At 33.5% G+C, this 27,491-nt stretch overlaps 1 protein-coding gene across 3 annotated transcripts in view; it reads right to left on the reverse strand.

The window, feature by feature from the left end:
* Window positions 1-27,491, reverse strand: part of LOC123629100 (probable ubiquitin carboxyl-terminal hydrolase FAF-X) — a 166,632-nt gene that overhangs the window by 108,662 nt on the left and 30,479 nt on the right. For 2 of the 3 annotated variants that reach the window (XR_006731901.1, XM_045539062.1), the window contains exons 1-3: window positions 5,629-5,793; window positions 4,057-4,209; window positions 2,428-2,532 (exon numbers count right to left, since the gene is read on the reverse strand). Coding sequence is in view for 2 of the 3 variants with exons in the window: in XM_045539062.1 (XP_045395018.1) it covers window positions 2,428-2,532; window positions 4,057-4,209; window positions 5,629-5,736 (366 nt within the window). In the remaining variant the exon portion in view is untranslated. Of the gene's footprint in view, window positions 1-2,427; window positions 2,533-4,056; window positions 4,210-5,628; window positions 5,794-5,840; window positions 6,093-6,299; window positions 6,416-14,112; window positions 14,332-15,673; window positions 15,787-18,178; window positions 18,259-19,647; window positions 19,794-27,491 lie in introns of those variants that run through there. The other variant, XM_045539064.1, reaches the window with a different exon arrangement.

Genomic DNA, 27,491 nt, shown 5'->3' on the forward strand with positions numbered 1-27,491 from the left:
ATCTTGCATTAGCAAAATCTGTGCTAAAGCTACTATTTTAAGTGACACTTTGCAAGAAGTTTTAAAGTATTGTTAACTATATTCATGCAAGGGCAACAAATGGCCTATTTCATAACATGCTGAGGCTGAATGATGAAGCACTCAGTGTGGAATTGGCCTAGCGTTCTAAAGTGCGGAGCTATGAGCCAGGCTAACGCCATAGTACTCTAGCCCAGGTGACAGAGCAAGATTCTGTCAAAAAAAAAAAAAAAAAAGAAAAAGAAAATGATCAATACATTGTATTACAAGAAAAAAAGATAAAGGGCAAGTACAGAATTAAAGAGTTTGATTAAAACACACAGCAAGCAATCATACAATAAGGAACATGGATCCTTATTCAGACAAACTGCTAATACAACTTTGAGAAAACAACTTTGAGAATATTTTTGATTCACTATAGACAAGGACTTAGCATTCTGATAAACGAAAACACACTTAGGGGTCAATAAAATTAGAAAGAACAATTGAATAGGAAAAATAAATGTGTAAGACATGAATAGACCAAAAACGAAATCAGAAGAGCTCAAAATGTAAGAAATGTTCAACCTCATTAATGTCTAGAAATATGAAGATCAAAACCAAAACAAGAATTTCATACCCATGACTCTCCCAAGCATTATAAATCAGTACAATTTTAGAAGACAAAGGCTTACTTAGAACACAAATGTTTACTAACAGAGTTAAACTGAGCAAGACTGTAACTATATATACTAAGGAGACATAATTAAAGTTGGAATAATTCAGTTGCAACCTACAAAGAACTGTTAAATGACCTCTACACCTGCTTCCTTTAAAACACCTTAACAAAGAGCTTTCAAGACACACTGACATGCTCTGTAAAAACTGCCAGATTTACCAATACCTCAAAAATAATGCTTGTTATTGAATAATGGATGTGTAATAAACACCTGATAAGCCAAAGGAGCAATATACAAATAATAGATTTTTGTTATGATTGTATTTAGACCATACTGAGACTCTTAATTAAAAAGAAGCAAACTGACACCACACCTTCCTGTCATTATGGTTGTATTGAAATATCATTTCAGAAGTTATCTTAAGATTAGAAATGACTGAAAATTAGATTTAGACTACCCACAATAACTTCTCAATATTGATTTCTTTGCCTTTCATAGATTTCCAACAGATTTTAAAATACATACATACATACATGTATGTATTTACATATAAGATTCCATGGCTTCTTTTTTCCATAACAGTGATTTTAAAAAATTCATGTCATCCTGAAACGGCTCCTTAAAATAAACACTCCCAGTCCCTGTATGTACTACTACTGATTTAACATATCTGGGGCATAAGTCAGAATTCAAAATCTAATACTTGTGAAACTATCATCCAAGCCAAGAAATAACATAGAGTTCAGTACCCCAGGAGGCTACTGGATAATTCTTTCTCAAAATATTCCAGCCTTGTCTTCAAAGATACTACAATTATGACTTTTAGAACATCATTTCCTCTCTTTTCTTTATAATTTCTCCAAAATAGCAAGATTGACCTATGTGCTTGTTACAATGTGTTAATTTTCACTGTCATATGGTGAAAAGTCCATGAGAATTCTATATAAGAATAGTCCACATCTTATTTACCTGTTTATGATTTGTAAACATTAAAGTTGTTACCAGTTTGGGGCTGATACAAACAATTCTGCTAAGCAACTGTTGAATACATACTCTGGTATAATACTTGTGAGTTTCTCTAAGACATTTTATATTCAGAAACAAAATAGCTGGGTAAGAGAAAACACCAAACTTTTCTTAAGCAGTTAGCAGCTACGAAAGTTCCTACCAAAAATTTAATCTTTATTTTGAATAACAAAACTTATGATTCTAATGTCAGTAGTTACCGAAATATCTGTTTATAAACAATGCCATAATTCACAGATTCCCCGATCACTCTTAATAAAAAGAGGACACTCTGACAAAATGCCTTAAAAATTGTTCAGTGATACCATTACAGATATATTAGAAATATATTAGAAAACTCTGGGACTACTTTCTGAATTTTATTGCTCTAGGTATGTGTACATCACTCCTAAACTCCACAGTGTTTTATTAATTTTTTTGCCTCATTTTCCAATGCTTCCCTGCATTTCTGTAGTTTATTTTTAACTTAAATCAAAATGCAAATTGTCAAAGAAAACTAATTCAAAGAAATAACCTTAGCAAAAAAAGGGTAGGATTCTATACTTGTGAAGGAAATTATTATAATAAAAACTATTGTTATGTTCTGATTGTAAGAGACAATGACCATTCTTCTTTATCAGAGATTTCTCTGATGAAAACTGTTAGTATATAAGTCAGAAGCAAAAGAGAACTAATTAATGCTACTTCGAATGAAATGGCAGTATTTTATTATTTGAATTATTACCTTAAAGCAATCAAAAAGATGATCAAGCTGTTCAGCAGAAAAATCCCAAGCCAACTTTGCTAGTAGATCATGTACATTCTTCACAATGGCTTCATGTTTCCCTGCCTGTTGAAAATCCAAAAATGAAATAAATAAAATCAAACAAAAAAATCACAGCATACTTCAATTAGAGTAACAGTAAAGAATTAAATAGTTCTATTATGCCAATCCCTATTACTTAATAAATAGTCCTACTTTCTTCATCTGAGGTAATAACAAAATTCCTAATATTTTAATGCTTTAGGTGCCATTTAAAACATGGCAGGCTGGGCATGGGGGCTCACGCCAGTAATCCTAGCACTCTGGGAGGCCAAGGTGGGAAGATCACTTGAGCTCAGGAGTTAGAGACCAGCATGACCAAAAGCAACACCCCATCTCTATTAAAAGTAGAAAAATTAGCCAAGCATCCTGGTGTGTGCCTGTGTAGTCCCAGGTCGGACTTGGCAGGAGGATGTCTTGAACCCAGGAGTTTGAGGTTGCTGTGAACTAGGCTGACACCATGGCACTGTACTCAGGGCAACAGAATGAGACTCTGTCTCACAAAAAAGGCAATTCAGTATTTTAGTATAAATGGTTAACGAACATTGGGAATTAACATAAAAATGTATTACAAAGTGTTTACCAATAAAATTATGATAAAAGTAAGTCAAATTAGTGGATTGTCTCAAAATTGGAAACTTAAGTCCTCAATGAAGGTATAAGACTGTTTTATTGGTTTCTCTTAAAAAACAACAAAAAACCCAAGTTTTATAATCTATTACCTAGCAAGCTTTGTAATCTAATGCCTAATAATACTTCCCAAGTGATTTGTGAGTAGAAACCTGCAATTAAGATAATTAAAGAAGTTATGAACTAGTATTTCTTTTTTTTTTTTTTTGAGACAGAGTCTCACTCTGTTGCCGGGGCTAGAGTGCCAGTCAGCCTACCTCACAGCAACCTCAAACTCCTGGGCTCAAGCCATTCTTCAGCCTCAGACTCCCAAGTAGCTGGGACAACAGGCATATGCCACCATGCCCGGCTAATTTTTTTTCTATATAATTTTAGTTTTCCAGCTAATTTCTATTTTTTTAGTAGAGACATGGTCTCTCTCTTGCTCAGGCTGGTCTTGAACTCCTGAGCTCAAACAATCCTCCCACCTCAGCCTCCGAGAATGCTAGGATTATGAATGAGTGTTTCTAAAACCAAGGTAATTTATTATGAAAAGTTACAACCTACAATAATCCTATATTTGCACAAGTCACAGTAATATAACACTGTGGCATTTGTTTCTTCACGTATTACATACAAAAAACATTTCTAATTATAGATTCTTCACAGTCTTTTAATAATCATTCTTTTTATGGTAATTATTTACTATAGGTCTCTTGTTTAAAACCATCTATAAATTGCTACCCTTTAGTACACATAAAGATGGGGAAACCTGTTTATTTTAAAAATAATCTTGGTAGAATTTCTGTACATACAGAGTATGCACATCACTAAAAGTCAAGAAATACAAACTTGCATGGCATTACACAGAGATAAGCAAAAGTTTTTTTCACTCTTAGTACCTTTCCTGTAAAAAAACTGCTATTGTTTTAAATTTCTTACCTGTGCTGCCCATATATTATCAAGGTCCAGTAACGTAAGAGCCTTTTCCTTAATCACGAAACGGAGAATCTTCTCTAGTTTTTCGACATATTGTGGTTGATGAAGACTATCTCGCAAGACTATGGATAAGATATTATTTTGCTGTATCCATTCCTAAATGTAATACAAATATTTAATGTAGAATCTAAAAGGAAGCTGTTTTAAAAAGCAAAATAAAAACATAACTCAGACTTCTAAATAGTGAGTGGGAATTCAAAAACCCAAATTATGTATATGTTCACAAATTATAACACACTAATATTTTATGTGTTGTATTAATGTGAAATTATTAAACACTAGAATAACTTCATATACAGAAAGCTCCCACAGATGTGTTGAATTCATAAATTAAAATCCACTAATATAAAGAATAAACATTAAAATAAATAATTTTTCAGAATTTTGATTTTGCATATACAAAAATATTCCCATATATGTTATAGCAGTACACTTCTCAAACTATCTGTTGAGAATAACTGATTTTGTATTTCCAATCTTATTTTTTGAGAAATATGAGAAAAATGCCACAGCAATGTCAAATTCCTTCAAAATTTTCTAAATACTTTATATCTGTTGAGGACTAGTAATTCAAGGACTAGTGCAAGGACTTCGTATCTGTTGAGGACTAATAATTCAAGGACTAGTGCACAATATTGTGAGTGAGTCTGTGTTTGCCACTCCACAAAAGCATGAAAATTACAAACATAATCTGACCACCAATGCTGAGTCTGAGATTTGTAAACGGTTACAATGTGATACAAGGTGTACGGAAGACATTTGGATTAGACACTATTTTCTCAATACTATTCTATTGTATTCAGTACACCTTATGTCACATTCTAACCATTTCCACTACTAAACTGAAGCGACCTTTAAGGTAAAAACTATTCTTTACAAATGCATCTCCAGTACTGGCAAATAATATATACTCAAAAAAATTTTTTTTGTAATACTTAGGTACTCCATGCGATTATTCATTTCAAAACTTAAATATATCAAAATATCTATAATAAATATCTCTTTCAATGTCAAAATGATATAGATATAAATGATTTTTAAATGAAATTATTAGAAAATAAAAATTAGTATTCTTAAAATCATTTTAAAATTTTTAAAATCATGATAAAACATTAATAAACGAAGATTTATAGCCCATGAACTCTATGCCTAATTTAAAAACTCTAAATTGAATTGGGAAGTGATCATGTTGCCAATTCACTCACTAGATTACAGATCTACCAATCCTTTCTAAAGGTCTCCAACTACTTCATTTCAACCAAACCACCACATTATACTTGCATCATGAACATGTATAGTCAGAAATAATAAATTTACCAGAGACACAGTTAATTTACCTCTAACACTTCCAAATAATTAATCATTTGCTATTAAATCTTTTCTTATTACTATTATAAAGAGATTTTATGCCTAAATAGGCACAAATCTATCTCTCAATTTTAGAGTTAATTGTTGCTTCTAACAGTAATTGGTATTAATCTAGTTTTCCACAGGCAGATAACTAAAGGGGCTTACTGCCATTCGTTCAGCTGTCAGCCACTCTTCCTCTTCTGGATTGCCATGCCGATGAGTATAATATGATACACTAGATATTACCTTGTTAATTTCATTCAGTGCATTCATCTTGCCATTAAAAGAAGAAATTTGCAACAATCTAAAAGAAAAATTTACAGTAAATATTACTAAGAATTCATACAAATAATAATTTAAGGTGAAAAATATCTTACCTGAGTATCATTTTCAACCTAAACATTTCTAAATTTTTTACAGTTTCTTCTTGTCCTGGAATCCTTGAAGCTAAATTCTTCAAGGATTTAATAATCATTGAAAGGGCATCATTTTTGGCTTCATTCTTTGCTTCTTTTTTCAGTTCTTCATCAGTTAAATTTTCTAATATCTGTGGAACTATTTCTATGACTGGAATGAAGTATTTTTTCACTGTATGTTGACTGAGAAACTCATAGCATTGCCCAAATGGTCTGAAGTAAGAAAGACATACACTTTATGTAATATTCATTTTTAAAATTTAAGTTTGAACAGAACTTTCAAATGAGTTTCAATACTTAAAAGAAGTCATTGCTTCAAAATGGCAAGAAACCACAATGGAAACTAAAACAATGATTTTCAAGGAAATAAAACAGCAATTTGCACAGTGAACTGAATATTCGCTTTAAAATATAACTTACTTAATAAGAGCTGCAATTATTTGAACGTTTAATGCTGATCCATTAATAAAACGATCATGCAAAATCTGGAACCCATCTAATGTGCCAAATTTATTGATGAGATCCACTAACCAACCCTGTAACACAGTTAATGGTAAATGTTAATTTCCTTCTTTAAGAAAAATGAAAGAAGTTACTATCTGAAATGTATTTGTTTGAAACACAGCAAAAATGGAAAACTTTTTAAAAAGTTTTATAAAATTACCTTCAAAAAGAGAACAAAATATATTATGTGATCATAGATACATACTTATGAAGATTCAAACCTTTTTTTAATTGTATTTTATTCTTTGTTTCCCTTGGGTCAGAAGGGGCACAGGCAGCAATTTACACAGTAGCTCAAAGGAACACTATGGGCATTTACTGGTATTTGTTTAAAGTTCACACACCTGCAGAGTACAAATTAGGCAAAGCTTATTTAGCTAAAAACATTCTGATGTAAAATGAATTAAAGAATTCAGAAATTAAGAAAAGATTAAGAATGAACTAAGAATTAAGAAATAAGGTCACAAGAAGGCTTGTTTTTTAAAATCCCAATATGTGAGCAAAAAAAAAAAACACTTTTAAATTGTTTTCTAAAGAGCCAAATTTTAGGAGAAAATTAAAAAGGGGAAGAGGTAATAAAGACTTCGATTCTGAGCAGAGATAATTTCTCCAATTAAAACAGAAAAACACAATCAGGACATATGAAAAATGCTAAGTAAATGCTAAGTAAAAACAATACACTGGTATAAGCCTAACATCTAACATCAGGTTTGATAATATAGAAATTTAAAATTTTAAAACCTCTACTAAATCAATTATCTGATTTCCCAATGAATTCACTATAGTACTTTCCTCCCCTTTATTTAATTTTCAATGTCATATAGGGAATGACATCAACATGATGGCAGACTAAGTAGCTACAAAGCCTTGTTTCTGTTCAAAACAACTTTCAGGGAACTCTGGAAATCATAAGTATATAATAATCAAGCAAATGCCCAATTATGAAAAAGCTCACGATACCACATTTTTACTCACCTTTGCCGATTCCCTTATTATAAAGGTCCAGTTTGGAGAAGCAGTGACCTGATCCCCAGTTCCTTATGTGTACAGGAAAGGGCAGAAAGAATTGAATTTGCAACTTTCTAACTTGTATGAGGGCTGCCTGAGGGACTTGTCTCTGTATCACCCAACTTGAAGGTCAGGAAACCAAAAGTGGATTAAAATTCAGGCTAGGAGAAGCCATAGGAAGGCAAATGTCATGAAACTCCCAAGGGAATTAAATACTTGCAGACTACTAGGGCAAATTACTGACTGATGAATACAAAACACAGCTAAGGCAGGAAAAACAAGCAGGAGAGAGGCTCATAGAAGAATTAAAAAATTTAAAAAGCAGCCATCATGTGGGCAACACAGAGAAGAAACGCACATGCAAAGGTTCAAAGAAGACAAATGTCTAGAAAAAGCCAAAAACGAACTAAAGTCTTTATGCTCAAGGCATTCCCCTGTACTGAGTCAGTTCACAAAGACTGGCAAAGTGTTTTTTCAAACACTCAATTTTCAACAAAAGACAAGACACACAGGCCGGGCGCAGTGGCTCACGCCTGTAATCCTAGCCCTCTGGGAGGCCGAGGAGGGTGGATCGCTCGAGGTCAGGAGTTCGAGACCAGCCTGAGCAAGAGTGAGACCCCGTCTCTACTAAAAATAGAAACAAATTATCTGGACAACTAAAAATATATATAGAAAAACTTAGCCAGGCATGGTGGCGCATGCCGGTAGTCCCAGCTACTGGGGAGGCTGAGGCAGAAGGATTGCTTAAGTCCAGGAGTTTGAGGTTGCTGTGAGCTAGGCAGACACCACGGCACTCACTCCAGCCCGGGCAACAAAGTGAGACTCTGTCTCAAAAAAAACCCAAAAAGACAAGACATACAAAGAAACAGGAAAAGATGGCCAGTTCAAAGGAACAGAATAAACCTCTAGAAACTATATCCCTGGAAAGACAGACACACTCACCTGCCAAAGACATTAATGTCAAATATCTCAAGAAAAACATGAATAAGGAAGGAAATCAGGGAAATAATTGGTAAACAAAATGACCACATAAACAGAGACAAACAAACTCTGTAGATAAAAATACAATTAGCTGAATTTAAAAATTCACTAGATAGTTCAATAGGAGACTTGAACAGACAGAATTAACGAAAACTTGAAGACAGGTCATTTGAGATCAGAGTTAGAGGAACAAAAAGAGAAAGGTGAAAAGTGAGAAGAGCCTAAGGTACATATGGAACACAATAAACTGGAAAAATATATGCATTATGAGAGTCCAAGAAGAAAGAAACAAAGAGCTTAAATGGAGAATTAGTGGCCAAAACCTTTCCATGTTCAAGGAAAGACATGGATATACAAACAGAAGAAGCTCAGTGACCTCTACGGAGGATATACCCAAAGAGACCCACACCAACACATATAATCAAACTGTCTCAAGAAAAACAGGATGAATTTGTAATTAGCAAGAAAAGCCAACTATTCATATACAAAAAAGTTTCAGTAAAATTAACAGTAATTTCTCAGCAGGAATTTTGCAGGCCAGAAGAATGATAAACTGCTGAAAGGAAAAAAACTATCAAACAAGAACTTAATATTTGGCAAAACAGTCCCTCAAATACAAGACGGAAATTAAGACATTCCTAGATAAAAACTGACAAGAGTCCATTACCACCAGAGTTGCCCTGTAAGAAACGGTAAATGGAATCCTTCTAGCTGAAATAAAAGGGCAGAAAGTAACTTGATGTCATACAAAAATAAAAGACCTCTAGTAAAGGAAAACACACAAACATTTATAAAAACCAGTATTACTGTAATTTTGGCTCATAACTCCATTTTTTATTCTATATTAGGATTTGAAAGGCAAAAGCACAAAAATATTTATAAATCTGTGTTAATGAGTACACAATATATAAAAATGTAATTTGTGACATCAATAATATAAACCGGTGGTAGCTAAGGCAGAGTAAGTTTTGTAGGCAACTGAAGTTAAATCGGTATCAGTTTAAAATACCAAGTGTAAACTGTTTACCAGTTTAAAATGTTTTAATTTGTTATGATATTATACAAGCATAGCTTAGGATGTTACTGTGTTTTGCTTTATTGCACTATCTTACAAATGGAAGGTCTGTAGAAACTGTGAGTAAAACAAGTCCATCGGCACCATTACTCTAACAGCATGTGCTCACTTCATGTCTCTGTGCCAGCACTTTTTAGCAGTATTTTTAAATTAAGGAATGTACATTTTAAAAGACATAATGTTTTTAAACTCTTAAGACTGTAATCAAGTAAAACTATGTAAATACCAGGAAACAAAAAAATTTGTGTGACTTGCTTTACTGGGATGTTTGCTTTATTGAGGTGATCTGATATAATATTACCAAAGTATTTCTACCTGTATATAATCTCCAGGGTAAGCAGGAGAAACATATTAGTAGAACATACATAAAAGAAAATGAGAAAGGATTCAAAATATGTCACTATAAAATAATCTGAAGAGTTAAAATGAAGAAATCAGAAAGAGAGGAAATGATGCACAAAAAGCTGTAAGACATCTGAAAACAAAAATGGCAATCCCTCCTTATTAGTAATTACTCTTAAAATAATCAAATTCTTCAATCAAAAAACACAGATTAACAGAAAAGAGTGAAATAGAAAAAGCAAACAAAAACAGGATCCAAGATAGATTTGTCCACGAAAGATTTACTTTACATATAAGGACACACACAGCTTGAAAGTGAGAGAATGGAAAACAATATTCTGTGTAAACAGTAACTAACAGAAAGCTGGCTATCCTAACATCAAGCAAAATACATTCTATGTCAAAAACTGTCACAAGATACAAAGGATATTATATAATCATAAAAGAGTCAATTCACCAAGAAGATATAGATGGGTAGATATGTATGCTCCAAATTTCAGAACTGCTAAACATGTGAAGCAAACATCAATAGTTTGAAGAAAGAAACAGTTCTACAACAGTCAGAGAGTTCAATGTCCTACTTTGAACAATGGGTAGTACAGCCAGACAGAAGATCAATAAGGAAAAAGGTTTTGCAAAACATTGCAGACCAAGTGGACCTAACAAACATACAGAACACTCTACACACCAATAGTAGAACCACATATATTCTTTTCCAGTGCACATGGAACATTCACCAGGATACATGATGCCACGGAACAAAGTTAAGAAAACTGAAATCACTGACAGTATCTTTTTTTCACATCATAATGGAATAAAAACTAGAAATCATTAGCAATAGGAAAACTGAAAAATACACAAAGTAGAAATTAAACAACACATCTTAATAACCGACAAAGGACAAAATCAAAACAGAAATTGGAATATTTGAGGCAAATAAAAACGAAAGCAGCAAAAGCATCCCATAAGAAGAAAATTTACAGTTACAAACCATTTTTTAGAAGATCTCAATTAACAAACTAACTTTACACCTTAAAAAACTAGAAAACATATAACAAACTAAACCCAAAGCTAGCACAAGAATGGAAATGAGATTAGCACAGAGATAGAGAAAAGAAAATAGAGAAAAAACCAATAAAAACAAAATTTTGGTTACTGAAAAAGACAAATTGCCAAACCTCTAGCCAGTTTGACTAAAAAAAGACAGAATACTCAACTTACATAAGAAATAAAAGGAGGAACATCAATATAGATTTTATGAAAATAAAAGGGAGTAATTCAACATTCAAGAGTACTATGAACCACCGCATTCCGACAAATTAAATAATCTAGAAGAAAGGAAAAACTTCTAGAAACACACAAACTACATCAAGACTCAGCCATAAAGAAACAGAAAATATGAATAGGCCATAACTGGTAAGAAGATTGAATCAGTGATCAAAAACACCCTCCAAAAAAAGCCTGACACATAATGGCATCGCTGAAGAATTCTACCAAGCACTTAAAAAAGATTTAACAGCATATCCAAACTCATTCTGAGGCCAGCATTACCCTGACACCAAAGCCCTACAAAGACACAACACAAAACTACAGACAAATCTCCCCTATGAATACAGATGCAAAATTCCTCAATATAGTACAACAAAATTCAAAACATATTAAAAGAATTATATACATGACCAAGAGGGATGTTTTCCCTCAGAATGCAAGGATACCCCAACATACAAATATCAGCAATTGTGATAGAGCAAGCACATTTATACAATAAAGAAAAAAAAAATTACATGATCATCTCTATTGATGAAGCAAAAGCATGTGACAAAATTCAACGATAAAAATACTCAACAAACTACGAATAGTAAGAGGAAATTACATCAAAATAATAAACACCATACATATATATATATGAAAGCTCTCAGCTAACATAGTCAATGGTGAAAGACAGAGCTTTTTCTCTATGATCAGAAACAAGCAACAAGGCCTGCTTTCAAAACTTTAATTCAACACAACATTAGGCTAAGTACAAAATGTCCAATTTCCTTAAGCACTGACAGTTGGTATCTCTGATATTTCACTTTGTCACTTCTTGTTTTGTGTTTATTGTGAAGGTACATTCTCAGTCTTTCAAATGCGTATTTTGGGTTGTAATTTCAAACTTTTTTTAAGAGTAATTTTTGTGATCCATGGATAAGTAAAAAATTTGTTATCTTCTGTAGGATTTTTGCTGTGGAACCAATGCAGCGCAGACAGCTCAAAATATCAATTAAGTATTTGGGAAGTATGTGGCTAATGAATGCATAGTACACTGATGGTTTGAGAAGTTCTGATCTGGTGATTTTAATCTTGAAAATGAGCCTTGTGGGCCACCTGAGAACATGGCGGAAAATGAGCTGAAAGGTGTAGTTGAAGTGAATCCATCTCACCCTATGTGTGAATTAGCAGCAAGGTTTTATGTTACTATTCCAACAATATTTGACCGCTTGAAACAAATGGGCAAGGTAAAGATGCTGGATAGATGGGTTCCACATAAACTAAACGAGCATCAGAAGAGAAATCGTCTCAGAGTTTGCCTTTCTTTGCTGTCACAACATAAGGGCAAACCATTTCTACACTGTATTACATGTGATGAAAATGGATTCGTTTTAACAACTGCAAGCGTTCAGCACAATGGCAGCATAAAGATAAAGTGCCAAAATACAGTCCAAAACCAACGTCAAAAAAAGCTAATGGTGTCTGTTTGGTGGTCCAGTGTTGGTATCATCCACTATAGCTTCTTGAAACCTAGTCAGTCAATTACAGAAAACACCTCACTGCAACCAATTAGATGAAACAATGAGGATGCTTGTGATTAAGCAGCCAAGTTGGTCAATGGAGACAGGCCAATCCTTTTGCAAGGCAACACTCTACCACCACATGTTGCACAAACTACACTGCTCAAACTACAGAAAGTGGACTTGGAAATTCTCTGTCATCCATAGTATTCACCAGAACTTGCACCAACTATCACTTCTTCCAGGCTTTGGACCACTTCTTGCAACAAGAAATATTCAATTCTCAACAAGCTGTGGAAGACACTTTTTGCGATTTCACTGCCACTCGCTGTCTAGGCTTCTTTGCTGCTGGTATAAGCAAGCTACTGTTAAGATGGCAAAACTGTGTTGATAGTTTAGGTGCATACTTTGATTAACTGTACTGCTTCTTGTCTGAAATACAATAAACTACATTTTTGATTCAAAATTGGGCATTTCATACTTAATGACCTTAATACTGTAGTCCCAGCCATGAAAATTACACAAGAAAAAGAAATGGGAGGCATCCAAATTGGAAAGTAAAAAAGCACATTATCTCTGCTCAAAGAAATTTCATATTCTCTTAAAGGTATTCTGTATCATTTTCTTTTGTCTTCCCGTTTGGATTTTGTCTGTGTGTTTGTATGTGTATCGTGCATGGGCCAAAGGTACATTCTGCTTTCTTTTTCTATTACTGGTAATTTTTTTAATGTGTTTAAATATTAACTATACTTACAAAATCAGATTTGCTTAACTGAAGTGATATTAAGTCATTGAGACATTAAAGTGAAAATATATAAAACTGGAAGTCTTTTCTATAACCTTGCCTTCTAGTTCAGTGGTTTTGGCTATTTTTCTTATGTCTTTCGATGTAGTAATATAATTAGTTCTGGGTTTTTTCTACCTGCTTCCTTGAAATGTTATAATTTCAGCTGGTTAAAAGCAGATCTTACCTTCTGCTTGAGTAAAGGGAGGAATGAAAGATGACTTACATTACTGAAGATTTAGCTACTGAACACAAAGATTTTCTCCTGAGAAATTAAGTGCATTGTAATAAATGCCTAAATGTCATGAAATCAAAATTGTGAAAATTTTAAATCTCATTGAGTTCACATGGTCTGTAAATATAGGTTAAGTTTTTTGTTTTAAAAATATACATATACCCAGTACATAGGATAGTCTATGCTTATTATGTGCAGAAGTTATATTCTCTTACGTTGCTGCATACAATGAATTAGCAAATAGGGAATCATAGCTCCTAGAGAAAATAAAGGGTTAGGTTCCAGGGTCTATATTCATCAACTAATCAATATATAATAAGTTCTGGTCAGGCATGAGTTATAGTGTTACTGACATGCGTTTAATGTCAATGAATCAACAAAACATATTAAATACCATGTCTTTAAATAGAAACACACATAAAACAAGAATACATACTGACTATTATTTTAAAGAGAGGTTTGCATTACTAACAGTCTGTGGCAAATGCAAAAAAAATGTAATATTTGATTTTGAAAGTAACAAACCAACACACTTTTGGAGATCGAGGATCCGAAGAACAAGCAAATAATTCATCTTCAGAAAGCTGAGTACTTGAGGAAACTGATTCACATGGACGTGTACCATTATAGATGTGAAATTTGCAATGAGGATTTAAGGCCATGGCGAGAAGTTCTAGAAGCGGAAACCAATCTTGGGACAACTTGGCCACACAAAGCTCCACGAGGCGATGAGTATTGTTAATAATACACCTCTATTATATGGAGGGTAGGAGAAGATAATATTTATAATGAGAAAACACTGCAGTTTCAAACACAGAAACATTCTATGCTTGTTAATAATTTCTCCCCATTTTTCTATACTGGTCACTTAAATTCTGTTTAATTTCACTAATATTGTTATCAAACTAATATCAGTAAAGATAAATTCATATCATTTATTTCATAATTTTCCACCTACAAAAGCTATTTGAGAAAGGTTACAAATGAAGTAGGCACCGGAGAGTGTCCATTTCTGCTTTATGTCTAGAGGATACATGAAAATTAGCATTTTCTCTCCTTGGAATTTGTATTTGACAGGGTATAATTCCAAAATCTAAACATTTTAAGTTGTGTTAGTTATCCAAGATGGAGGATCTGTGCAACATAAGTCTCAACTCAAAAGTCACAGATTTTCAAAATTTCTATTTCTGTACCTAAGAAGTTATATGTGAATTCAAAAGATACTGATATTTATATGCCACAGTCATTTGTAGAAAATGTCCAAGTTATACTACATATGTAGAAGTCCTCTAAAAAGTGTTTGCTTCATAACTTTTGGTTGTTTGCATTTTATAAAAAAGAACCAGAGGCTGGAGTAATTGTAGTAATTCAGTAAAAAGATATATATATTTTTCACTTTTTAGAAGCTCTAAAATATGAGGATATCTAAGAATCAAGATACTTGATAGTCTGCATTAATTTTGTACTAGACTAAAGATACTATTTGAGAGTACTTGTGTTTCCTTTTGTCAGTCACTTGAAGACACTACCAATCTGAGAACACTTGAAATTGCTTGACTTTTTTGGTATCAAAATGGTTATTGAGAATTCAAACGTATGTGAATATGGTTTGTGGTCTGAATTTCCAAGGAATATTATCTTCTCTTTCTCTAGCAAGTGCCAAAGTCAACACTTGTATGTTTCCTTGCTTGATGGGGAAAGCATTTACATTTATGCTGAAATTATAACCTCGGGCATCCCAGCTATACTTATAGTCTGCTATTATATTCTCATCTTAAATACTTAATATTTTTCATCTCAAATGGTACAAAACAGTGGTGACTGTGACAATCAATACTACCATACACTTGATAAAATATGCTGTGTTGTACATGAGTTTAGAAGGCCCTTAGGATTCTCGGTGACAGATTCATAACTGTTATTAAACCAAGGTTTAATAACTCAAAATTCAAGCTCCTTCTGTAAGACCATACCTTCAATTGTGTAATATATATCAACAGACTTGATATATTATTTATAATAATATTTTCCAAAGACAAACCCATAGGAATCACCATGCAAACCTGAATCCTAGAAATCAAATACAAGACTCACATGAATTTCAAACTTCCATCCACTCACTGCCTCATCCATAAGGATTTTAGTGAAAGATATTGTTAGTCCATCTCGAAAAAAACGCTGACATGCTTCACTTTTAACATCAAGGCCTAAGAAAAGACAAAAAAATTAAAATAAACCTCACATAGAGAAAACATTTCTCTGGCCAATTAAAGATAATAAATTGTAGAAACTATTCTGGTTTCCAATTCACAAGAAGTAATGTAGCTTTTGAAATGACACTTGGCATTTTCATAAGAGGAAAAAGTAGGAAAATGTGAGATTCAGAAAAAGGAATGTAATATTCTATAAATTTTAGAAACATAAATCATATGAAATTATATAAAATCAAGTAATATATGAGTGATTACAAATACTTCAAAATATCACACTGGATTTGAACAAAGAATGGTTACTAGCAGACAATTAAACCATTTCACAGAATTTTAATTACTGAAATACAGTTCATAAAAAGTCAAATTTAGGCTAGCTGTGGAGGGTCATACCTATAATCCTAGCACTTTGGAGGATATGGTAGGAGGACTATTGAGCCCATGAGTTTGAGACCAGCCTGGGCAATATGGAAAGATTCTCTCTTTACAAGTTTTAAAAATTAGCTGAGTGTTGTTATGTCCACCTGTAGTCTCAGCTACTTGGGAGGGTGAAGTGAGCCTAGGAGTTGAAGGCTACAGTGAGCTATGATTATGCTACCACACTCTAGCCTAAGCAACAGAGTAAGGCCTAAAATAAAATAAAACAGCGACAATCTAGGCAAATCTGATTTTGGTGGTATATTACCCATGTATGTTTAAATTTAAGAGATGAATCCCATGTTTTTTTACTTTTTAGAAATTTCATGATTAAAGAAAATCAAGACTCATGTGCCTCCATATAAAAAAAAACTACCTGTAAATCCTAATGAAATTTATAAAGTATTAAATGTGCACAATATAGCGTATTTTTATTTTGATTATATGTATTGGAATGTCATTTATACCCAAGGCTCTCCTTTAAAAAGTCTTATAGTGATCATGATCCCAGAAAAAGTGAGGGAAGTCCCTGTAAATTATATAAATCCCACTTTTTAAAAAATTAAATATTTAATATTAAATAAAACATCATTTACAATTCTTATTAACCTTGTATAGTTAGAACCTAGAACGTGCCTAGTACTGAAGTCTTTGCTATTTGTGAATTAATAAATAAACACGCAAATTAACAAAAGAAACGAGTGGCGAGAAACATTTCCAATATAGTAAAATATTGCCATAAGTCACTAAACTATATATATATGTCTGAGATTAACAATAAAAACATAGAAGTGTTTAAATAACTGTATAATAATTATTTTTAGTTAACTGAAATTATTACCCTTGGCAGTCAGACTTCGCAACATACACTTTACAAGATATCAAAGATATTAAAAATTTATCTAAAAACATCGCAAGTTACTACATCTGTAATGACCTCATTTATGTGCCTGTTATTTTATTTAACACATAAAAATAAAATGCTTACACCCTTTCTTTTACACGTCAAGGCCTTAAAAAATAGAGATTATTACAAAAATTGTTTATCTACTCAAAAGAATTCTATTGGATCTAGTATTAGACCAAAGTCATCCAAGTATGCTCCATTCAAATATAAAGCTTTTATTTGCGGCCAAGAGTAAAATTTCAGATTTTTTTGTTTGGTTCTTTTTTTTAAAAACATGAAGCCTTATCTTCTAAGACATTTTTGTCTTGAGAAAAAAACTTCTGTGTTTAAAAATAAAAAGCTAACCATGTTAGCTAGAGAGTTTACTGAGGCTCAGGGAAAAAAAAAAGAGTTTGTTGAACATACAGATGCAACAAAGTTAATAAAAGCAATTTTTATTAAAACAAATCAATGGAGCATCTATTAGCACATGTCCTTTGCTTCACTGGCATTTCAGTAAGTCATTAAAATGCCAGGTTTAAATAATTCTTGTCAAAATTATTTGCAATTTAACATATTTCCCAATTACAAATGACTTAAGTGCAGAAAAGTCAACAAATATATATAAAGTTATATAGCAATCTCCTCTGCAGTACTTTGATATTGTAAACTATGCTTCAATGCATATTACTTCACATAGCAGGTTTTTAAAACCTATCATACTCTGGAAAATATTTTCTAACTTTCAAACTACCATTCCTTTAAAAATGTTATGAAATAATTCATCCTTTCCTTATAAACATGAATATATATGAACAAAATTCTGCATAAAATTTTAAAGGACACAGATATCCTTAAAGACTGTCTAAAGATTTCTATAAGTCTTTGCTCTGGGTGTGTGCGTATAATGTATCTGTGTGTTTGTGTGTGTATACATGTGCCTTACCAAAATGCCTACTAACATATTATAAATAAGGAATAAATAATAACTTTATAATAAAGGTGAAAAAAGCCTTGAAGAACAATCTTCAAATATTTATAATAACACACATTATGGAAAACATAACATCTAACATCTAAACTTACCTTTTTTACTAAGATCAATAGCAGCTTCTAAAAGCACTTCTAATTCTCCTTTTGGCAATACAGGAACAACCCATCGAGGCCTAAGAATTATAAAACAAAAAGAGGCTTTATTGGCTGTGTACTAATGAAATGCTATAAATAAGTAATCTACTATAATTATCTGTACTACAAGAAAGTGAAAAAACCTGAGTATATTATTAATACATTCACCATAAATATATTTTGAAAGATGTTGGTAAATTATCTACTTGATGAAAGTAAGAGGCATCTATATAAAAATTTTTAAAGCACTGTCAAATAAGATACAGCAATGATAACAAGTTCATTTAATAGCTATCATAGAACACTAAAACTAAAATATGCAATTATCAATTAAATGTGTACCTGTCCTTAGTAGGAAAATGTTCTTTTGATGTTCAAAGAATGTAAGAAGTAAAGAAGAAACAAGGTGGCAAACTTGCAAAATCTTCTTCATGAAGACAAAAGAAACAAGGAGACAAAATGCCTAAATTTTTCCTAAATTCATCTCACAAGACATTTATGAACTTTTCCTCAAGGTTAGTTAGCCATGGGTCTCTAAACTTATTTTCCTAAGTACATTTCTGTATCATAAAGAGCAATGCAGAAAGCCTCTACGTCATTGTAACCACACTCCCACATTAAAAAGTGATGCAAAGGCCACCATACACCGAGTTGGTACATTCCTTAGTTTCATGAAAAGTTTAGCCATCTGAGAATATATCCACTGACTGACACACTACTCCCTAGAAGAGACTTTTTTCCATTTAGCCCTTAATCCCTATACCAAGAAGCAACAAAACTGCCATATACCTGCTTTGATAAAAACATTCCTCACTACAAAAAACTGTTAGAAGTAAATTGATTCTATCCTTTCTGCTGCTTGTCTAGACATAAAAAAATTTTTTAACCCTGCTACCAAAGTACTAATTGCATATCTCAGTTTTCTAGTCCTTACAAAAAAATGCACTAATAAGAACCAACAATCACCAGACAAGAGAGAAAAAGCAACAATATAACCTTTCGCAGTTACATGTCTGCTGTAGAAAATGGACATCCTACAACTCAGAAAAGTCATCTAGAACTACGGTATGAAGTTCACATCAAAGAGAAATGAAGTTCAGAAGCACTCAAAAGGAAATACCTACCTATATGCCTAGGCCTGAAACACACCAAAGGGTCATAGAGCATCATTAATTTGAAACTTTATTCATACTGTCATTACCTTCCAATTTTTTAAATCCATAGAAATGCCTGCATTAAGAACAATGAGTTATAAAGTGTTTGGCTATGACTAAAATGTTAAGGTTATTAAGACAATAAGACTTTTGTGACATTGTAGTCCACTCTTTTCTATTTCTCATTTACCACCAGTTGCAATGGTGGTAGTAAAGGGCTTAGATTTTCCAGTTAATTATGTCTGTTAACAAAACAAATCCAAATAAACACACCTGCTGATCATGTCATCCAACTTTGCCAGGTCAGTATGTGGAAATGCAGGTTCTTCATCTTCATGCTGTGGTGGAGCATCACCTTGACCTTGTTCATCTCGGGGAGTTGCTCGGGAATTCTCATTGGAAGAGTCAGGTGATGAGGTCTTAATCAAAAATGAAATTACCCAACTTAAATTTCTATAACATATGCACAACATTTAGCAATTCAGACATAGGCACAGATTAAGAAAAAATACAATCTATTTTCAATTGTTTATACGTATCAAAAAATATTTAATAAATTAGGATCACACTGTCTTTTTTTTTAGGCAATACAAAAATATATTTTCTCATGATTAAGAATCTTTTAGAAATTAATTAGTGGCTACATATTGCATGAATCATCCCAGTTACTATAAAATTAGAGGTCATTTGTGATGGGTGTAGTGGCTCATTCCTGTAATTTCAGCACTTTGGGAGGCTGAGGCAAGGGGATTACTTGAGCCCAACAGTTTGAGAATAGCCTGGGCAATAGCAAGACACTGTGTCTACATAACATTAAAAAAACTTTGCCGGGGCCAGGCGCGGTGGCTCACGCCTTGTAATCCTAGCACTCTGGGAGGCCGACGCAGGTGGATTGATTGAGCTCAGGAGTTCGAGACCAGCCTTAAGCAAGAGTGAGACCCCGTCTCTACTAAAAATAGAAACAAATTATCTGGCCAACTAAAAAATATATAGAGAAAAAATTAGCCGAGCATGGTGGCGCATGCCTGTAGTCCCAGCTACTCGGGAGGCTGAGGCAGTAGGATCGCTTAAGCCCAGGAGTTTGAGGTTGCTGTGAGCTAGACCGATGCCACGGCACTCACTATAGCCCGTGCAACAAAGTGAGACTCTGTCTCAAAAAAAAAACAAAAAAAAACAAAAAAAAACAAAAAAAAAACTTTGCTGGCCATGATGGTGAAAGCTGCAGTCTCAGCTACTTGGGAGGCTGAGGCAGGAGGACTGCCTGAGACTAGAAGTTTGAGGCTGCAGTGAGCTATGATGGTATCACTGGATTCCAGCCCCGCCAACATAGTGAGATCCTGTCTCCAAAAAAAAAAAAAGACGCAAAATAAACTAAAAAATAGAGGACATTAGTTTTTATAAAGTTTGCTGCTAATATAAATACCATCAAAATGAAACTTCTTAATTATAAATCTTTATGCTAAATTTCAATTGCCTTCTTAAAGACAGGATCCTGAAAATAAAACTACTAAATCAACAAGATAAACAATTCCTTTTAAGGTTATTGCTATATATCACCAAATTCCATTCTAGAAAGTTAACACTAATTCATTTCCACCTTCACATGCACCTAAGTGATAATATCATCACAGTATCTTTGCCAATTAAATAGGTATCACTGTTAGTTATTATACAGTGTATGCAATGTAAGTTTATTCAGCAGGAACATATTTAATTTTTACTTTTATTTTCAATAATTGCAGATAGAAAGATTCATAAACATCTCAAAAAACTCTAACTTAATAATAACTTCTAAAAAAGTTATTTTTACAAAGAAAGTAATTTACAAAGAAATTCCTAACTAGAGATTGCTATTAACCTTTCCCTTCACTGTTTCCTTCAGAGACTCACAGGAAAACGCAATGAAATTGGATTCCCAAACACAGTAACTGCTGCAATTAATGCCTTATCATTGGAAAAACCAAAATATTCAATTTAAGCCACACACAGTTTTCTTGATTACAAATATCAATTATGTTTTAAGAACACCAGATGGAATAGAATTGACTTTGTATCTTCTTAAGCGTATAGTAGAATATGCCTGCAAGATTCTGGGCCATTTGTTTTCTTTATTGGAAGGTGTTAAAACTACAATTTCAGTTTCTGTACTTAAGTTATCTATTTCTTTTTCAGTCTTTCAACCAAAATCTTTTGAGTAGTTCAATCACTCAAAGATCCTTTAGTGATCTTTTGAGTCTTTTAATCACCCAAATGTCCTTCAATAGGCAAATGGATAAACTGTAGTACATTTATACAATAAAATACAATTAGCAATTACAAGGAACAGATTACTGTCACATGTTAACACCATGGAAGAATCCTAAATGCATGATGTCAGGTCTCATCTGATTAAGTCAGTATGATACTGTTTAAATGACATTTTAGAGAAGTCAAACTATAGAAAAGGCAAACACAGAAATGTCTTTTGAAAAGGCAGATCAGTAGTCACCAGGAATTGAGATGAATACAAAGGGGCAGTTTAAAGTTCTGTATTCTACATCTTCATCATACTGGTAGCTACAATCTGTGCATGTCTCACCTAATTCTTGTTTATTATGCATAGAGATTGACTTTTACTGTATGTAATCAATCAGAAATTTAAAAAGCAAACCAAAAAAGAAAGGGTATATATTTGGGCTTCATGTTCCAAGTGGGATAGGATACTTGGCAACAGATTATCTGTCTACAACTGGAAAGTGGATAAAATAAATTGCTTGTTCAAAAATAGTAGTAAGCTGCCAGGGTAAGAAAAATGAAATATTCCAGAAACATACAAAAAGATAACCAACAGTTCTGATAAGTGATTTAGCCCCCTATGCCCACTGTGGGTGTGGGCAGCAAGCTTAGTACTAAATCAAAATCCATTCCAAAGCCACGTGGAAGGTCACGGAAAATGTAAGGAGAAGAGGCTTCAACAGAACTTTAACAGATCATTTACAAGGCCTGAAGCAAAAAAGTTTGACTTTCCATCAGGATACACTGAAAATGTTCAGGTGCTATTGTTGGGAATGATCAAAATCTAAATGGGAAACTCTAAAAATGACAGTCAAATTTTTCAGCAGTCTGACAACACCTAGAGTTTGGAAGTAAGGGGCACAGAGAACAGAGTCAACTGAAACCCAGGAATAACAAAGTGGAAGACCACTGAATCTCACCTAGCCTTCATTCAATGGTTTCTGGGATTAAATCTGAATGAACCACTGCCCACAGAGAAAATAATTACATTCTCAAAAAATTAAAAGGCAATGATAATATGAATATGATCCATTGGTGTATTTCTGGCCTTCTAGTACAGGTAAAGATACTGTGAAAATGACAGTGTTCTTTGTGAGGCTAGGTCATAAAAAGGCGCAAAGGTTTCTTCCTTCCTCTCTCTTAAATCAACCTCTGCAAGAGATTGGCCTTCTATGTCCCTAAGCGTGTGCTCTTTTGACTGAATCCAAATTTTACAAAAGAAATCCTTTAAGTTCTTTTCATACATTTTTGCTTATATTTTATTTTTAAAATGAACATACTTAAAATATCAAAGAATAAATTACGTTTCAACAAAATAATCCTTCTAGATTGACTCGCACAATTAGAATATTAGTAGCCATAAGGGCTATATTGACGGCTGCTACATTCATGATTTAGTTTTTAATTTTCCCCCCTTGCCCGGTGCCACTACCACATGTGGCTAGTTAGCAAGAGAGTATACGGGGATCGAGTACACCAGTCCACTATCAGCTTTTGACAGTGGTGCACTGTGTTTCTGTTTGAAGCGGAATTTCAAACAGCTGTCAGCTCTACCGTATTTTTAAATTCTGTCTGCTTCACAGTCCATCATGTCAAAGAAGACCAAGACAATACTGAAGGAAGAAAACAGATCTTTTAATGAGGATTGGGAATTGTAATATTATCTTGTTTCTGCTAAACATAAGATGATTTGGATGCTTTGTGATACCGCAGTATAAACATTAAAGAAATTCAATGCTCATCAGTATTTTAACATCTATAAGGGCCACACATATTTTAAATTAGAGGAAGAGGCAGGAAATGTTGTATCGCAGAAATTAAAACATGAAAGGCAAAAGCAAAGACAACTCTTTCAAGCAGCAATAAGACCTGGAAATAATGACACATAAGAAACTTATAAAGTAGCTTACATACTCAGGAAAAAAGGGAAGCCATTCAGTGATGTGGAAACTGTGAAAGAATGCATTGTCTAAGTTGTAGGATGCTTAGACCATGTGTAACATTTCAAAGTACAAACAACTGCCTCTCTCCAGGAGAACCATAACTGATTGGTGGCATGAATTAGCCTTCAACTTAACAGAACAACTTCATGCACTGCTTCAAAATGAAAATATACATTATTCAGATGAAATCAACTGATACTGAAATCTGACTTGGCACAGGTTTTATACTTCATTCAGGTAGGACAGAAGATTTTCTTTGCTACAAAGAGTTAGTGCTTTGGGCCCTCTTGCAGACAGAACACAGGGAACAGATATTTTCAACAACTTACAAGATAAATGTCATGAAGTTGGACTGCATTTGGTAAATTTAGTGAGTGTATGTACAGACAGTGCACCTTCCATGAGAAAACATGAAGGGTTTCTTGTACAGGTAAAAAATGTTATTAACAGATTCAGATGCTCTCATTTCTTTTCGTTGTATCTTGCATTAGCAAAATCTGTGCTAAAGCTACTATTTTAAGTGACACTTTGCAAGAAGTTTTAAAGTATTGTTAACTATATTCATGCAAGGGCAACAAATGGCCTATTTCATAATATGCTGAGGCTGAATGATGAAGCACTCAGTGTGGAATTGCCCTAGCATTCTGAAGTGCGTAATACCTATCACAGGACAGGTGTTAGCCAAAATTTTATCTCTGTGAGAACAGATAAATTTCATGACGAACACAATCAGCACTGTGAATTATTGAAAGAAGATTTCTATACGAATGCAGCATTTCTGTGTAATATCATGTCAAATCAAAACAGCTTGAATACTTCTTTGAAAGGTAAAACTAAAGTCTCTACATGACAAGTGGCAAAAAACCCAAGCCTTTCCAAAAAAGCTATATTTTTCCAAAACCCTTCTTCCAAAACAAATTTTCCCCAGTTAGCAAGGTCACTGATGAGCAGGATGATACATGTGAATTATCTGAACAATAAGCAGCTGCTATAGACCTATTAATTAGAGAATACAATGTAAAGTTCACTGAGTTTGAGAACCATGACATTACAGTCAAATTAGCATTTCAGCCTCACCTGGTTTATATCACCAAGACACCTAAAGAACTACAGATGGAATTGAGCTCTCAGTAGATGACATTTTAAAGCCATTGTTTGATGTTAAGAAAGATCCAGCTGAAACATGGAAAAATGCAGTAGAATACCTGCTAGATAAAGATAACGGTATGCAGGTGGCAGGGCAGGCAATATGTTGATGCGGTCAAGGGCTGAGGGTTGGGACCAACAGAAACAGAGAAAAGAAACCCCAAGAGCAAGGACTTGAGGTTAGGGACTTTTCTGAGCAGGGGCAGGCACAAAAGCTGGAGCTTATGACCAAAGGTAACCTTTCTCTCATTAACATATTAAACTCACACCTTCTAGCACCATGACAGTTCTGAAGCCAGCCATACAAGGGCAGAATATGGGAGGGCACATGATTCTGGGAATCTCCACTTACTTCCCCCAAAAGACAGGAATATTCCACCTCCAGCTTAACATATTTTTCAAGATTAGCATAAATGACAGACCTTAACCCTGGGTTGATGCTATTTCTTATTGGAAAAGTCAGTTCTCTACTGACCTTGAGAATGTACCATACTTTCTGTAAGCTGTCTTTAAACGCAGTGTTCCTCTCTCTGGAACTTACTTTCACTCTGCAATAAAAGGTGCTTGTGTGGAAGTGTTTCATATCTGTCATCACTCTGACACACTGGCCCTCCTTGTTATTCTTCCATCAAGGAGCCAAAGAACCAGGACAACTCTCCCTAACCACACCTGACATACCCATGCCTTTGGCAACATTCCTAGAAAATATTTCTTGCATTTCAATCACTTACTGCTGCAAATCCAATCTACTTTCTTCTACCCGATTCAGATCAAGACACCATTAAGGCCAAAAATAACTGTTACCATCGCAAGGATCAACTGACATGGACCCCCATGCTGCAACCAAATATTTAAATGCTTTCCAACAAAAAGTAGACAGAACAAAGTCATTAAAAGGTTAGTTAACTTTATAATTAACAAATAGTTTTCATTTTTTGAAGTTATTAAGTACACAGTAGATAAGATTTTCAGAAATTATGTACATTTTAAAGTATATCTAGTAAGTTTCTTGAATGCAGCCTTATTTGATTACAGCTAAATTAATGCGGCCTTCCAAAATGAAAAGGTTCCCCAACGCTGGGTTAAACTATCACGTATTAAAGACACTGAAGTAGTTCTATGGAGAGGCTCATGTCCTAAGAAAAAGCTCCCATCCAACTGTCATGTGAAGAATCCATTGTGGAAATGGATCCCTCAAGGTCCCAGTCAACTTTTCACATCAAAGTAGCTAGCTGACATGCTTACTACAACTTCACAGGCTGTGTCCAAATAACCCACTTCAGCTGCTTTCAAATTCCTAATCACAGAAACTGTGAGATAATGAATGCTTATTGTTTTAAATTAGGGGACAAAAAAGAGAAGAATAATTATTGAAATCCCTTAAGTTGACAACTGAAAGAATTTAAAAATATCTAAGAAGTATAAAGGGAAGAAGAGAATAAGTTAGTAAATAACTACTTGAATAATCTAAAAGAAGGCAAGAGAGAAAAAAAGCATGAGAGCAGACAAAACCTTAAATATATCAGTATTTGTATTTTCAAAAAAAGGATTAAATACTCCAACTAGTAAGATAATAAAATTTGCTTTTTAATACACACACACACACAAGATTAAACAGATCAACTAAAATAATAAAACAACATAGAAAATGGCTAAATAATAGAGAGTAGTTCCCCTTCATTTGCAGAAGATATGTTCAAATATCCCCAGTGAGTGCCTGGAACCAAGGCTAAGTGCCATACCCTATAGATGCTATGTTTTTTCCTGTCCATACATACCCATGATAAAGATGAATTTATAAATTAGGCACAGTAAAGGATTAACAAGTGATGATATAGTATGGTACAATAAAAATTATATAAATGTGGTATCTCTCCCTCTCTCAAAATATCTTACTGTACTGCACTCACCTATTTTTGGGCTACCACATCACTAACTGAAAATGTGGAAAGCAAAACTCCAAGATAGGGGAAAAGAGTAGGATTACTACAGCTAAATATAAGGACTGAAAGAAGAAGAAAATTTAAAAATAGGAAGAGATTTCTGGTTTCCAGTCTAGATGCTTAGAAGTTGTCACTCCATCCTAACAAAAAACGAAGCAGCTGGATAAAATCAGTAATTCTCCCTAAATCCATCTGAGATTACAGTCACAGCAGGGCAAACTGCTACTGTCAAAACTGAAGGACAGATTAAGTTGCTACAGATAAAGGTCAATTTACCAAGAAGATATAACTACAAATATACACATACCAAACTTCAGAACTGCTAAATACGTGAGTCAAACATTAACAGACTGAAGACAGAAATAGTGCTACAGTATTAGACACCTCAATACCCTACTTTCTACAATGGGTAGAACAACCACACAAAAGACCAGTAAGGAAAAAGAGGTTTTGCACCAACACTACAGAACAAGTGGACCTAATAAACAAATACAGAACACTCTACAAACCAGTAGTAGAATTCACATTTCAGTGCACATCACAAGGACACATTATGCCACAAAATTAGTCTTAACAAATTTAAGAAGGCTGAAATAATAAAAAATATGTTTAGAACACAATGAAATGACATTAGAAATCAAAAGCAGAAGGAAAACTGGAAAATCCATAAATAAGTGGAAATTAAATAACGCATCTTTAAAAAACTCATGGATCAGAGAGGAAATCATGACAAAAATTAGAATATGAGGCAAATAAAAATAAAAACATAACATATCAAAACTTATGGGAAGGAGTGAAAGCAGTTCTAAGA

This window comes from Lemur catta, chromosome Y (assembly GCF_020740605.2).
Source record: "Lemur catta isolate mLemCat1 chromosome Y, mLemCat1.pri, whole genome shotgun sequence".
Lineage (NCBI taxonomy): Eukaryota > Metazoa > Chordata > Mammalia > Primates > Lemuridae > Lemur > Lemur catta.